The following is a 15418-nucleotide window of genomic DNA, read 5'->3' as shown; positions in this document are numbered from 1 at the left end:
TAATATGAAAAGATTTAAATATCCTTTGTCATTGCACCGCTCCACTGCCGCCACCATTGTGGTCTGGCAGAGGAAGAAGAGAGGGAAAACATTATAGAGAAAAAAGAAAGAAAATGCAGAAAAAAAAAATTGTTCAAGAAAGCTTTTCTAGAATAAATTTCATGTAGTAGTATAATGGAAAAGTCATTCTGAAAAATATTATATGTTCTGGAAGGTTTAGATAATGTTATTTTGAAAATCTCATTTTTAAGAAATATTGTTCCAAAAATTTTGGCTTGTTGCATAAATTTTATGGAACATATAATCTGGAAATTTTTTATGAAAGGTAAAATAGTTTTGAAAGTTTGAGGGACTTTGCAAAATGTCTCATTTTTAAAACTACGGGAGTGCAGATAATAATATATGGGTGCAGGAAGCAAAATTCCAACACAAATGCATATCTAGACCCGGTAATATCGTGAGGAAAATTTCTTCCTTCACTCCTATATTTTCTTCTTGCACACTTATATTTTTAAAAATTTCAATTATACTCCTACTATAATTATAGTTATTGATTGTGCAATCATAAATATTTTGAATTAATTATAGAATTCATAATGTTAAATTACAATCCGGATTGTATAATCTGTAATATAACTTGATATTTTAGATTGTACGATCTGTAATGTAATTTGATATTTTAAATTGTATAATTCGTAATACAAATTTACATTCTGGATTGTATAATTCTTAAGCAGATTTATATTTTAGATTGTACAATTCAAAACACACCTGGATTGTGAAACTCAGAATCTACATTTCACGTATTTTATTATTGATTCTCATCTTCTTCCTTAACTTCATGTTATTATTGTGAATGCTTTTTAGGATGTATGTGAAAGAAAATGGGATGAAGAAGGAGACGAAATCAAGGTGAAAATGGAGATGGAAGGAGATGGAAGATGAGGTGAACTTAGAGGTAAAAGAGGAAGATAGAGTGAAAGTGAAGGAAAGTATGGAGGTACTATAGGGGAGAAAGAGGAAAAGGGAAGAAGATAATGACAAATTTAACTTTTTACTTTACTTGTGAGGTGCAATAAGAAAACATTGAGTGCATAATGAAATTTCTTATAGAGAGCAGTAGCAAATCAATCCTTGGGCCTCGGGTAGCCTGTTTGATTTGGGTTTTCTCCGGTTTGATGACATCACATTCGGATCACATGCATAACCGGTCCAGTGTCTTACTCATGTCATGTATCTATCTGATTTTCGATCAAGCCGGTTCAAACCAATTTTTGTAACTATTCTTTTGAGGACAAATAAAAATTGACATCAATTAAATAAATCAAGAATACTTTTTATACATCTCATATGGTTCCTATGTGAATGAAAAAACAAAAAAATAAAAATAAAGAAACAATAGCGCCGCAAATTTAGCCTTCAACAGTCAACCATCTTAATTATTACAACACCTAACCTCCTCTACTTTTTCGTCTTTATCAATTCACACATTAATTTGTGAAGGAAAAAATTGTCCTCTCAAACAACCTACCTAACCATTTGTTTTTCCAACAAAGAACAATGTTGCCCCACTCCTATTTCTTTGCTTTTTTTTTCAACTCTACCTATCGAAAACTCAATTGTTTTTTCATATTTTAAATTAATTTTAAACATATATAAAAACACTTACTCAGTTGCATTCATCACATTTATTACAAACCTTTTTTCATGCACAATGGCATTCCCTCTGTAACATCAAACTAACTTGCATTTTAAAATAATAATCGTAAACATTAAAAAACAAATAAGAAGAAGAAGCAGTGAAAGAGTCAAATAGAGGATTGAGAAGTGAAAGAGAAGACGAAGTTCTTAATATCTTGGTAGAAAACAAGGGCTTTAGCTTCATCAAAGATCTCCACAACGTGGTACCCGTCCTCCACGAACCGTTTCTCCACGCGCACGCCACGCGCCTCCAAAATCTTCACCAATTCCTTCTCCTTGTCCACCAAGGGATCTCCACCGTACCCGTTGATGAAACACGCCGGCAGCTGTCCGATCTTTTCGCCATGAGCGGCCTCCGCCGCCGTCGGATTGCAGTACTCGTGGTCGCGATCCGCGCCCTCGGGGAGCGAGAGGGACCACATGAGGTCGGTAACGGATAACGGCAAGATACGATCGTTAACTAGACGGAGTTCGGAGTCAGAGCGCTGGGACCCACCGAAAAAGGGGGCGTTCATCAATATGCCGCGGATTTTGAGAGGGGAGAGATCGTGGTCGAGTGCACGGAGCGCTGCAAAGTAGGCGATGTTTCCTCCGGCGCTGCTTCCCAAGAGGAAGCACTTGGAGAAGTCCACGTGGTCGCGGAGCCAGGGATGGGCCTGGGCTGGGTCACGGGCCTGTGTCTGGGCCCAGAGGAGGGCTTCGAGGGCGTCGTCGTAGGCGGCCGGGAGGCGGTGTTCGGGGCTGAGTCGGTAGTCCAGTGACGCGATGACGGCTGGGAGGGAGGCGGCGAGGGAGGCGCAGAAGTGGTGGAAGATGACGGAGGAGGGGTGGTAGAGGATGAATCCGCCGCCGTGGAAGTGGAGGATGAGGGGGAGTTTTTCGGGGGGCGGAGGGTGCGGGAGGAAGAGGCGGAGGGAGGTGTTGGCGGCGGCATTGAGAGGGATGTCGACGGAAAGAGAGGGTTCGGAAGTGGGGGGTGTCGGGGAAGGAGGAACCCTCGGAATGACGTCGTTTCTGGTGAGGGAACCGTCGGGGTTGAGTTTATTTTTGAGCAAGCCGAGAGGATCCATGGCTGATGAAGAAAATGGTGGTTGTGGTTCTGACATTATTCATCAAAAAGTATTTGTGTGCGATGATGAAGAAGAAAGAAGAAGAGTTTAAATGGAGTTTGAATTCCCTACTGATTTGATTTTTTTTTCACCGATAGCCGCTTGGGTTCATCCTATCGGTTATAATAATAATTTAGCTATGTATAAAAATTTAATAAATAAAATTTAATAAATAATTATATATTAAAGGATAAAATTAGAATTTGGAAGAATGTAAATAAAAAGGTAAATCTTTTCATGAATTATTATAGATAAGGCTAATAAGGTTGAGATTTGATGATATGATTAGAATTTACACGTGGATTTATATATTAAAGGATAAAATGAGAATTTGGAAGTATGTAAATAAAAAGGTGAATCTTTTCATAAATTGTTATAGATAAGAGTTAATAAGGTCGAGATTTGATGATATGATTAGAATTTATATCTGGATTGGTTCGCTCTGTTCCGCATAATTTATCTGAGTTATAATTATTGGTCCGTCTCACACATTATTTGATTTATTGACCCACTGGTTGATTTGCTTTTATTTATTTATTTATTTATTTTCTTAATTATTTTTAATTTTTATGATAAAACTTTCAATATTTATAAATTTGAAAATTTTAAGAAGTTCACAAAATTAAGTAAAGACTTTGGGGTTGGATTCACAAAATTAAGTAAAGACTTTGGGAGGTTGGATGATAAATTGATAATTCAACATTTTCATCATATTCATACTATGACATACACAATGTATTCTTTAAATTTTAGCACATTAAAAAATACATAATACTTTTGTTTTCCAGTTATACAAGAATTTGGAACATTAGTGCGACAGTCCATAAAAAAATAACTAATATATACAAGTGCAATTTTTTTTTGTCTAATCATATTTTTGGTCCCCATTTTCGTTAGAGGGAGTGTCAAATGTCAGTTCTTAGATTTTTTGATTTTTTTTTAATTTTTTTGATTTTTGATTTTTGATTTTTTTTAAAAATAAAAAATTTGTCACGTGTTAAGTTGTCATTGTGCCACATGGTAGTGAGAATGATGTGGTAGTGACAATGACATGTATCACTTATATGTCCGGTGTCATTTCCACTTTCTCAATTTAGTCCCTTTATTCTAATTTTCAGTTCTAATTTTTGTAAAAATTCAGTAATTTTATCTCTCTTCAAATTGAAATTTAATTTAATTTCAATATAAATGTACACAAATATTTCTATCAAAATTGATATTTCAAGTAAATATTTTTAACAAAATTAAATTCATTTAATTAATATTTTACATTGAATTTTATTTAAAATTGTTTTAAAGTTGTTAATAGAAAATAATGTTAATAGAAAAAAATTCATAAATTAACTAGTTCATGTAACAATAAAAAACATATAAATTTAAAATTTGAAAACAATTTTAAGTGAAGTTGAATGTGAAACACAAATTTAAATAAACTTAGCTATGTTAAAAATAAATAATAAAATATCAATTTGAATAAAAATATCAAATTTAATAAAAATATTTGTATAACATTTATATAAAAATTAATTTTTGTTTCAATTTGGAGAGGGACGAAATTGCACTATTTTTACAAAAATAGGGACTAAATTGAAACAAAAATTAGGATACAGGGACCAAATTGAGACTGAGGAACTGACACCTGGCATAATACTGACACCTAGCATTATCACTGCCACATCGCTCTGTCACTGACATGTGGTACGACGACAGTTTGACACGTAACAAATTTTTTTATTTAAAAAAAAATCAAAAAAAAAATCCAGGAACTGACATATGACATCCCATTTAACGTTGTTACTGTACCACTAATAGAAAGGACTAGATTGAGATCAAAATTCCCAAAACAGGGACCAAATTAAGATAAAAAAATAACGGAACCAAATTGAGATTTTGCTATGAAAATGGGGACCAAAGACATAATTAAATCCTTTTTTTATGCGGGCTTGTGGGCCAGCCGTGCGGGCCTCAGGCCAGTCAGTTTAGGTCAAGGGCTTATGCGGGACGGGCTGGGCTTGCAGGTTCAACTTCTAGGCCTACCCCACGTATTTTGTGCGGGCCTGCGGACCGGCCCGCCGAGCCAGGCCTAATTGCCACCCCTAGATTTGATGACTTGATTAGAATTTACCAACATTGTAAAACAATGTAGTGGTGAAATTTCTAAATGACCTATATCTACACTTTTGACACTTGTCCTAAAGCAAAATATCTTAAAATAACTAGTGTAGAAACAGGCACTATCGCGTTTGTGTGTATACATTTTTTAAATATGTGTTATATTATATTAGTAGGTGATGATATTGTAATGTTATTAAGTTAATATATAAAATAAAATTATATTTATCTATAACAATATATAAAAGGGATTCCCCTTTTTGTGTCCACTTTTCAAAATACCGATTTTACCCGTTAAATATAATAATTTATTAAACTTTTAAAAATTGACCGTTACTTTTACAAACTTTTGATAAAATCAGATGTCTCTGCTTCTTCTCTTCTTCTTTATTTATTAATGGTTATTCTTTTATCTGTTCTGATATATTTCACTTTATTTTTAATAAATATAATTTTAATATATATATATATATATATATATATTAACTTAATAACATTATAATATTATCACCTACTAATATAATATTACGTATATTTAAAAAATATACACATAAAGAAGAATAATTATTGATAAATAGGAAAAAAAGAAGAAGTAGAGATAGACGATTTTATAAAAAGTTTGTAAAAATAACGATCAATTTTTAAAAATTTAATAAATAATTACATTTTAAAGAGTAATATTGAAATTTTGAAACGTGGACAGAAGAGAAATTCTTCTTCATATACTGTTATAGATATACCATTGAAATATCTAAACTACTTATTCTAAACACCTATCCTAAAACGTGATTTTTTTATCATGTTTCCGGTTATGAAAATTCTCATTTTACCCGTGCCTCAACATTTGACATACATACGTTCATTGTATAGGCTTTTATGTCATTTACCGTTTCAATTATGTTATTCTTTCTATTGGCACGAACACAACAAAGCACCGACAAAGATTGGATTGCTTTATATGTTGTTGTGATAGATGTTTGGTTTTTATTTTGTTTCATTTAGGTGAGTTTTGTATTTTCCTTCCACCTCTCCACTACATATACGGAAGAAGTTATCTTTTTAGAAGGGGTATGTTTTTTTGTTGTGTATTTTTGTTGCCTTGGTATTTGTTGTACATCTGCATTGTGGTTTTTTGTTTTCGCTAGAAGTTGATTTTTTAAGGTTTGTGTTTTTGTTTTATATTTTTTTGGAGTTGAATTTTTAGGTTTTGTGTTGTGTATTTATACCTATATTAAGTTGATTTTGAGGGTTAAAGGCTCTGTTACATTTTTTTATTTAGTTTGGAGTTTTGCTTTGTTGGTATATATTGTGTATTATACCCCGTGTGTAGGTTTTTGGATTGTACATCTTCATATTGATTATGGTGTTTGTTGAGAAGTTCATTTATTGAGGGTTTGTGGTTCTATTTCATTTTTGTTTTGGAGTTGTTTTTTTATTGTGTTATGTATGTATACTTGTATAGAGCTTTGTGGATTATACTTTGGTATTGTTGTTGTTGTTTTTCCCAATAAGTTTATTTTTTTAGGGTATGTGGTTCTGTTTCATTTTTTAGGGTTTAAGGTAACATTGTTGTTGTGTTGATACACTATAATGATTTCATTTTGTGATTCTTTTTGGTAGTTATGTTGATGTCTTCCTTAATTTCATTTATGACTGGAATTGGGTGTATGGTTTTATTTTATTCATTGGGTGTGTGATTACAGTGTTGTTCTGTTTAGGTTTTACTTTCCATGGCAAGTTTGCTTTTTCATTATGTTTATGGTTTTATGTTTTTTATATTTTTATGTTATGGTTGTATTTAATTTGTTACTAGTATAAGTTTTGTTAAATTCACTTACTTTAGTTGACTTTTTTGTTATTTAAACCCTTTGCATTTGTGTAAATATGACAAAATGGATTTGTTTTGAGATTTTTCTTGTAGTTATGTTGTATTGCTATTCAATGTCATAAATTAATGGAATTGGGTGTGTGGTTAACTTTTGCCTATGTGCTAATGTTTATGTGCACGCGTGTGTTTTAGGTTACATTATTGTGTCAGGTTTTATTTTATATGGGTAAGTTTGAATGGTGATATAAGTGATATCACTTATGGTATTTAACTTACTTTAGTTTAGTTACTTGGTATTCAAATTATTTGTACCAAAATGATTTCATTTTGGTATTCTTTTTTTAATATGTTTTTTCCTTAATTTTGGCACCAAAAGTTCCATTATTTCTCTAATATTGAATTATTTGAGAGTTATTTATTGATATTGTAGTTGTTTTCTAGGTGGAAAGGAATGAAATTGTGGCCGAAACTAATGAATTATACAAGTTTGTCTGTCAAACATTTCTTGCAAGTTGATCACAAAACAATTGTCTTTGTTGTTAATTCTACATTTGGCAAAGGATCTTCGACATTTTTATTGTCCCTATAGCATTGAGCTAGAATTGTAATTTGTATATATGTGTGGCAGAGTTGTGTGCTTTTTATGATGTTCCTGAGATAGAAAAAATGCACTATGTTATGTCATATATTTTTTCTTATGGTTAGGATATAAATCAAGGAAGGTTAGAATTAGGCCAAAGTAGAAACATACAAAATCATCTTAACTTGTGCATACTATTATGAATCGATATGGCTTGAAAACTTAAAAGCTAGTTGAAAAACTTATGAACTAATCAGTTAGGTTAATAATCTAATAGATTAGATATCTAATCAATTAGAAAAATAATAGAATTGATTAATATTCTCATAATAGGTTTTTAAACACAAAAATTAGTATTATGTCATAACGAAGTTCAGTAATTGAATTCTGGAAAAGATTTAGAGAAAACATTCTTGGAGCATATTGAAGGGAACAACTGATGTTTATCAAGATTGGAATCAATTTCATGGATCTTGACTTAACAATGTGAAAGAAGATAAAAAATTGAAGAGGTGTATTCAATATGATGCAAGTTGTGTATAACTTTGTTTAAGTGTTTTTCTTGTATTGTGTTATTTGTTGAAACTTGTTGTGAAAGTGTTTTGTGTTTGATGCAAGTTGTGTATAACTTTGTTTAAGTGTTTTTCTTGTCTTAGAGTTAAAATTTTCTAAGTGAGTTTGTAAATCTTGCAAATCTTTGAGACAGAGTGAAAAAGACTCTAGGTGTAAGTTTGCTAAGCGAATCTGAATGTAGATTCTAAAAAATCAAAAACCAATATAAATATCTTTTGTGGTTATTCTATCTTTTCTCTTCTTATTTTTGTCATGGTATAAACAATCAAATAACTTAAATATCTCATCACGTAATTGTTTTTAACAGGCTATTCTTTTAAAAATTATTTCAAAAAAAATTAAATTATGTAAAATTAGGTAAAACCAATTTACTCGCTCTTGTTTTGAGAAAAATTGTCCTATCTATCCTAACAACTTTTGTTTGTTACTTTCTTCTGACTTCTTTATTTTCTTGATACATCTTGCAAGTGTATAATATATGAAAATATATATTGAATTTTAATGATGGTGCTTCGATTATATTTTAACGTCCCTCGTAGTTTTTTAATTCGTTTGGCTAGGAAATATAGAAACATTTTCTATTGGAAAGAAAAGGTGGATTCTTCTACTCAATGTAGTTATTTGTTTAATTATTGGTTTAATATAATACATGATGTTGGATTAGTTGAGAATTATTTACTGTTGTCATAGTCATATTCTATATGGCAGGAAATGAAATTGTATTGAAGTCTAAGGTGTAGTCTTCGTAATAGTAGAAATTACACTTTATGTATGTTTATTAATTAATTTAAAATCTTTTATAATACCAAAAAAAATGTAATTTTATTATTTAATATTTTATTTTTATTTTTACTTTGACATGTAAAATATGTCACCATAATTAAAATTTTATAATACTGTTAAAATAAACTAGAAACATTAATTTTGCTCCTAAAATATCTTACTTTCACTAAATAAAAGTTATTTTCACTTTACAAAAGTTAAAATTTCACCTTTATATTAACAAAGCATTGCATTAAAATAAAATAAATTAAGTATAGCATAAAAACATCAGCTTAAAACAGTTAAACATAATATTTTAAGTCATAATTAAACAAAATTAACATGCTTTAAAAAAAAATACATAAATGATAATTATAAAAAATGAGATGAAATTAAGGCCACGAATAATAATATAAATATCTTTACATTTTTATGTCTAATTTTTATATTTTTAGATCGTTTAAACCTTATATATTTTTTAGATTGTCTGACCTTTTTATGTTTACAGAATTTATTGTTTGCAATTTTTTTTTTCGTGTAATATTCATACCATAAGATCCTCTGCTTTTTACATTTTTTTTTCTGCATCATTTAACTATATATTTAAAAAAGTCTAATTTTTTTCATTTTTTATTTGTTGTCTATTCTTTGTACTTTTATATAGTTTACTCATTACGTTTTTTCTATATGATTTATGCTTAATATTTTTAACTATATGATTTATGCTTAATATTTTTAATGAGTTTACTCTATATATTTTTACATAATCCATTCTAATTATTTTTAATTCATTGCAGAGACTCAACTCTTCACATATTATAAATATATATTAACTTTCAAAATTTATAAAAAAAAATTCATGTTAATTTTATATAAAACTTAATTATAAACTTAAATTTTTTTTTCAATCTCTTTTAATAAATATATATTTACTAACCTAAAAAAACTCAAACAAACATCGATCCTTATTTAAAAAACACACACAAAACATGAATCTGTGTTTAAAAAAACATCAACATCATGCAATTAATTAAATACTAAATAATAAAATTATACAAGTTATTATCTCTTTATTAACCTACATGTTAAGAAAAAGTAGTAATTTATTAACATAAAAATGACTCAATATTTGATATCTTTAGAATTAAATTAAGTACTAAAAATTATTAGTTTGAAACAAAGATGTAAAATTTGACAAATTGTAACAATTTTTTTTAACAACTTGATATTTTAAATATTCAGATCTATTTATTCATAACAATACTAAAATTAAATTTGTAAACTATAATACACATTTTAGTACATTAATTTGTTATTGTTAAATTGCACATAAAAAATGAAATAAGAAATATATTGTAATAATATACTGTAATAAACAACCATAACAAACCATATTAAAAACTTCACACAATTTTAACTAAAATATCAATATAATTTCAAAATAATTAAAAACTATTATAACTTATTATGTAATATCTATTATCCATTAGAATATAAAAAAAATACTAGGAAAGTTATTTTTTATGTTTATTTTGTTGACAAATATTCTAATTGTTAGTGTTTTAGTCATTTGATATTTTTAATTTTTTTTCTTTTTTTGTCGTCACATATTTCTCTAGAGATGAGTTTTATGTTTTTACCCATGATTTATATTTAAAGTATTACTTTTTTTTCTACAATTACATCATTATTTAATATAATTTCTAATTATTTGATTATTTAATATATTTTACTTTTATTTCATAAAATAATAATACTTAAATAAATTAAATTTGTTTATATATTTTCTTTTTTCTTTTATGATATTTCATTACTTAGTCACTTTCTAAAATTAAACTTAAAAAACATATTATAATTTTATTTTGTGAAATACTATTATTTAAAATTAGTAAAAAAATTATAAACAATAAAACATATTTATATCAAATTATAATATAGATATTTTTATCATTGAATATTCTTCCTATTTTAATATGTAAAATTTGAATAGAAATTATCTAATAATAATTACACTAATCATATATACATAGAATCCCATTGTATTTAATAATTTAAAATATATGTATGTATTATCTATTAAATTTATTTTATAATCAATGTTTATTTATTTTATTTTGTTAGCAAGTATCTCGAAAGTTAATTTTTTAGTAATTTGATATTCTTAATTTGTCATTTATTTATTTATACTTATTTTGCAGTGACACGTGCAAATAAGTTATTTTACTCTTTTATCCATTTATTTTAATTTTAAATTGAATAGTCCTTAAAATGAAAGTATATTTCTATACAATTTTTTAGCATTCTTAAGTTTATCATTTTATAATTTTAAATTACTTGGTCATCTAATCAAGTATATATTCATATCTTCATTAATTTAATAATGGCTTCATGTATATCTTTATCAAATTTTCAAACACCAAATTACCAAAATCAATTTGTGCTAACACCTACTACGAAGCTTGATCTCTCAAGATTAATTCCATCCTTAGACTCCTTGAACACCCAAAAGAGTAATCTCTCAAAAACTCAAGAATTCTCTTTTCTCAACTCTCAAATCAGTTTTTTGATTCTGTATTCCGTGTAACGAATTGAGATTTGTTTAAAAAGGAATTCTCTGCTGGTAAAATTAATGGATTAGGAAATTTATCTAATCAATTATCGTGATTAGGTTTTGATTGTAGTGACCATAGTGCATTTCATAATCGATTAGATAAGTGACTAATTCATTAAGGAGTTTTGTAACACCTATATTTTTACAGTTCAAGATTAGATAAGCTTATCTAAGTAGTTCTAAGTTTGACTCACATTGATCTTAAATATGCACTACTTATTCATATGAATGATTACACTTATTTCTAGTGACAAAGCTTGATCATCAAAACTTTAACAGAGTCAGTAAACTCCCTCTTTGAAGACAAACTATTGGTTTCTATTTATTTCTCATGTGCTATCTTCAATAATTGAATAAGATAAAATTATCCCACTCTTATACTTATTTAAGTGTGAAATCTTAATTTTATAGAATAATATTTTCCTATACATGTATTTTTCTTTAAGAACATAACATAAAATTTTATATTCTATATATTTTTTAATTAATTTTTAATCGTAACTTATTCATCGTAAAGTTTTTTAGTAGTTATATCTTTCAAAACTCTAATTCTAATTTAATTAATGTGGATTTCAAGATTTTGAAACAATAAACTGCCATCTTTTAAATATATATATATATATATATATATATATATATATATATATATATATATATATTACTGCCGATTATGTAAGGCCCCATTTTTTTATATTCTGCCCTAAAGTTGTTGGGCTGCCTTTGTGAGTGGGCCTAAGGCCGGCCCAACATATATAGTCTTTAGGTCTGTCCTAAACCTAGTACTCCTTACCATTTCAGAAAAGTTGTCGTTCTTGTCTTGAGCCGCAGCCGTCTTTTACTCCTGCTAGGGTTCCAACGTTCTTCCGATTCACGTTTCATCTTGACCATAGTCCTGCTCACGTAAGTGCTCTTTCACCTTGTCGCCCCTGTCTAGAATAGTTATGTACTCACAGTGAGAAACTTGTATTGATTCGTTTGACTCGCTGTTCCAGCTTGCGAGTCGGGTTCTAGAGCTACGGTGCCCCTTGTTTCAGTGCGGAGGTCCTGTGCAAACCCATTTCCAGGTAAGGGAAGCTAGAACCCTCCTGTTGGCTTGGTCTGAGTTGCTGTTTTATGTGGTTGGTGATTTCTTTGTGGTTGCCTGTTAATATGGATGCATGATGCGATGGGATTATTGTTTATGGTATGTATTCACATCTGTTGCAGGGAAAACAGTGGCGGGCTCTGATAAACTCGCCCAGGCGAGCTAGTCTCGCCTAAGCGAGATTAACAGAGGCTCGCCTAAGCATTTTCTCCACGAATGGTCGCCCAGGCGACCTGCTGTGGCTTTTGAGCGAGCAGGCAACTCGCCCAGGCGAGAGGGATCTCGCTTAAGCGAGATCCCGCGTTGCCCACACACTTGTTTTTTGTGCTCTCGCCTAGGCGAGGGGGAGGCTCACCTGAGCGAGACCCCTCAGCCTGAGCGAGGTGCTGGGCGAGACTGTGCTGTGTTTGAATGTATATTGGTCCCTGAATGATCTGTTTTGGTTGAGTATGATTGTATGAGGAGTGATCTGTATATAATGGAGCATGAAGTATATTTTTGACATGATTCATGAATTGTGGATGAAGAGTTGGTATGAGACTTAGCATGCAAAATGAATGTGTGGTTTGAAATCTAAGGAACATGGTATTGACATGAGATGAGATCCTAGACTCATGGGATGGTGATGATCAATGGTATGGGCTCAAATGTGATGCGTATGAGGAATAAATCTCATGGATGGGTATGGAATTGTAAACATGCTTTTAATATTCTAGTAGTGCTGAGTTATGAATGTTGGTTCGTGTCAGCGTGTAAATTCCTTGGGGTCTCTAGGTAAGACCTCCGGGGTTGCGCTTCAGTGGTCGGGACGTAATCCCATGGCCCCTGTTAGTGGGTGTCTATGGTGGTGCCCCATCTGTATAACTAAGTAAGGATTCAAGGTAAGGACTGTATCCTGACACTCTAAGGGGCCAGTTAGTCTCACTTAGAGCGGACTGACCCCTGTGGTGAGAGTAGCAGGAGGCCTGAAATTCATTAAGGGCTAACCTTGTGGTGAGGGAGAATTGTTCCATCGTGACATTTGTAACACATAGCTCGGGGGTGAGCAGCTCAGGTTCGAGCAGGGGTATCCACCACAAGTGCAAGCATCCGCTGAATCCGACTAAGTTATACATATCCGGATGAGTCGAGTCGAGTCGTAGTGTATCGAATGAAGAGTCATGACATGCTTGATTGCTATATGGATATGGAATGATAATAATGTAATTGAATGTATGATAAGAATGTGTTGGCTCTAGCTTACCTTGTTTGTTGTATGGTTGCCTTGTATGTGGTTCTTCTTTCTTGCGATGATCATCGACTCGGTGGATGGGAGCAGATGGGAGCAGATGGGCGAGGTTCTCTTGGTCAACAAGCGAATGGAGATTCCGCTGCTTAGCCATCTGGGCTGGAGTTTTCCTTGTGTTTCATTTAGGGCCATGGCCCATGTATCTCTTTCTGTATTTCTACGCTACACTCTATGTTGTTTTCGTATTCAGCTTTCCTTTGGCATCGTGGTGTACCTGAGTTTTGTCGGGGTGGTGTTAAAGACCCCAGGACTACGCTATTGTACTTGTATTGTGTGACGTTTTCCTTTAATTTCGCTTAATAATTAAATGGGACGTTACATTTATGGTATCAGAGCGGTCATTCCTTAGGTCTGTGGACTTGGATGTCCGCTTAGTTTTCTCTGTGTGTCTTTGAGTGTTCAGTTAGAATTCTTGCCTTTATCAAGTCTAACCAAGTGATTTTCTGTGTGCCAGTGGACTATGGCACCTCCTCGTCGAGCTTCTCAATCATCCCAGGGGGACACGCCAGATATCGCCAGAGCCATAGAGGCAATGGTAGCAGCTATGACGCAGCAGAGTGCTGCGATGATGCAGCAGCATGAGGCATCCATGCAGCGACAGGCGGCGTCGCTTGAGCAGCAGCAGGCAGTGATGCAGCAGATGAAGGCTGCGAGGGTAGCTGCTGAGGATGCTCATTGGCAGCACATGGAGGCTCTCCGCCAGTTGGAGGAGAACAGGGTGACTGCCCCTGTGTTTGGTCCTGAACCACGACCTGTAGTTAGGGAGTGGAGCCTGGAGGACTTTCTGAAACACCACCCGGCGAAGTTTGACGGGAAGACCAGTCCTGATGCCGCAGACCAATGGCTGAAGGACCTGGAGCGCATCTATGATGCGAAGATGTGCCCTGCAGAGAACAGGTTGGCGTTCTCTGTGTATATGCTCACGGGGAGGCAGAGCATTGGTGGAGCAGCACCCGATCCATCCTGGAGGAGAGGGATGAGCCAGTGACGTGGGAAACTTTCAGGGATAGGTTCCTCTCCGAGTACTTCCCGGACAACATCCAATACGCCAAGGAGGTGGAGTTCCTCCAGTTGACACAGGGAGGGAAGACTGTCACAGAGTATGCTGAGAGGTTCAAACACCTCAGCCGTTTCTACACCCTACCACTCGATGAGGAGTGGCGATGCAGGAAGTTCGAGAATGGGCTTCGCGGTGATATTCGCTTGATGGTGGCACCCTTGTCCATCAAGGATTTTGTCGCTCTGGTAGAGAAGGCCAGGGTGATGGAGAAGATGAAGCGCGAGGTGGAAGGCCAGCGCCCACAGCAGCCACAGACGCCTCCGAGGATCGGTGGACCATCTGGGTCCAAGCCCAGGCATGAGGAGCGGAGGAGACCGTACGATAGGCCCCACCATCAGTCCCAAGGGTCTAGGGGTCTCCCTCACCAGCAGGGTCAAGTGCAGTGCTATATATGCGGGGGCCCTCATCTGAGGAGTGCTTGCCCACGTATGAAGGGTTACCGTCGGTGCAATAACTGTGAAGGATTGTCCTACCCTTGCTAGGGCAGCAACACGCCCTCTAGTTCAGACTCCTCACCAGCACCAGCGGAGAGATAGAGGCAACCGGCCTCAGGCGACAGGCAGGGTATATGCCATGACCGGAGCAGAGGTTGCAGGCTCAGGTAATCTTGTTATAGGTCGATGCATGATAGCGGGTGAATCTTTGTGTGTGCTGTATGATTCTAGAGCGACACACTCCTTTGTGTCAATTGCTTGTGTGGAGCGTCTGGG

The 15418-nt window shown here is 33.0% G+C and overlaps 1 protein-coding gene across 1 annotated transcript; it reads right to left on the bottom strand.

The window, feature by feature from the left end:
• Positions 1-1652: 1652 nt before the first annotated feature.
• Positions 1653-2949, bottom strand: LOC114166133 (probable carboxylesterase 8). The gene has a single exon (XM_028050802.1). The coding sequence runs from the start codon at positions 2805-2807 to the stop codon at positions 1809-1811; it is 999 nt and encodes a 332-aa protein (XP_027906603.1). The 5' UTR covers positions 2808-2949; the 3' UTR covers positions 1653-1808.
• Positions 2950-15418: the final 12469 nt, after the last annotated feature.

Source organism: Vigna unguiculata, chromosome 10 (genome assembly GCF_004118075.2).
Source record: "Vigna unguiculata cultivar IT97K-499-35 chromosome 10, ASM411807v1, whole genome shotgun sequence".
NCBI classification, from domain to species: Eukaryota; Viridiplantae; Streptophyta; class Magnoliopsida; order Fabales; family Fabaceae; genus Vigna; species Vigna unguiculata.
This window is presented reverse-complemented; position numbering and strand designations above follow the sequence as displayed.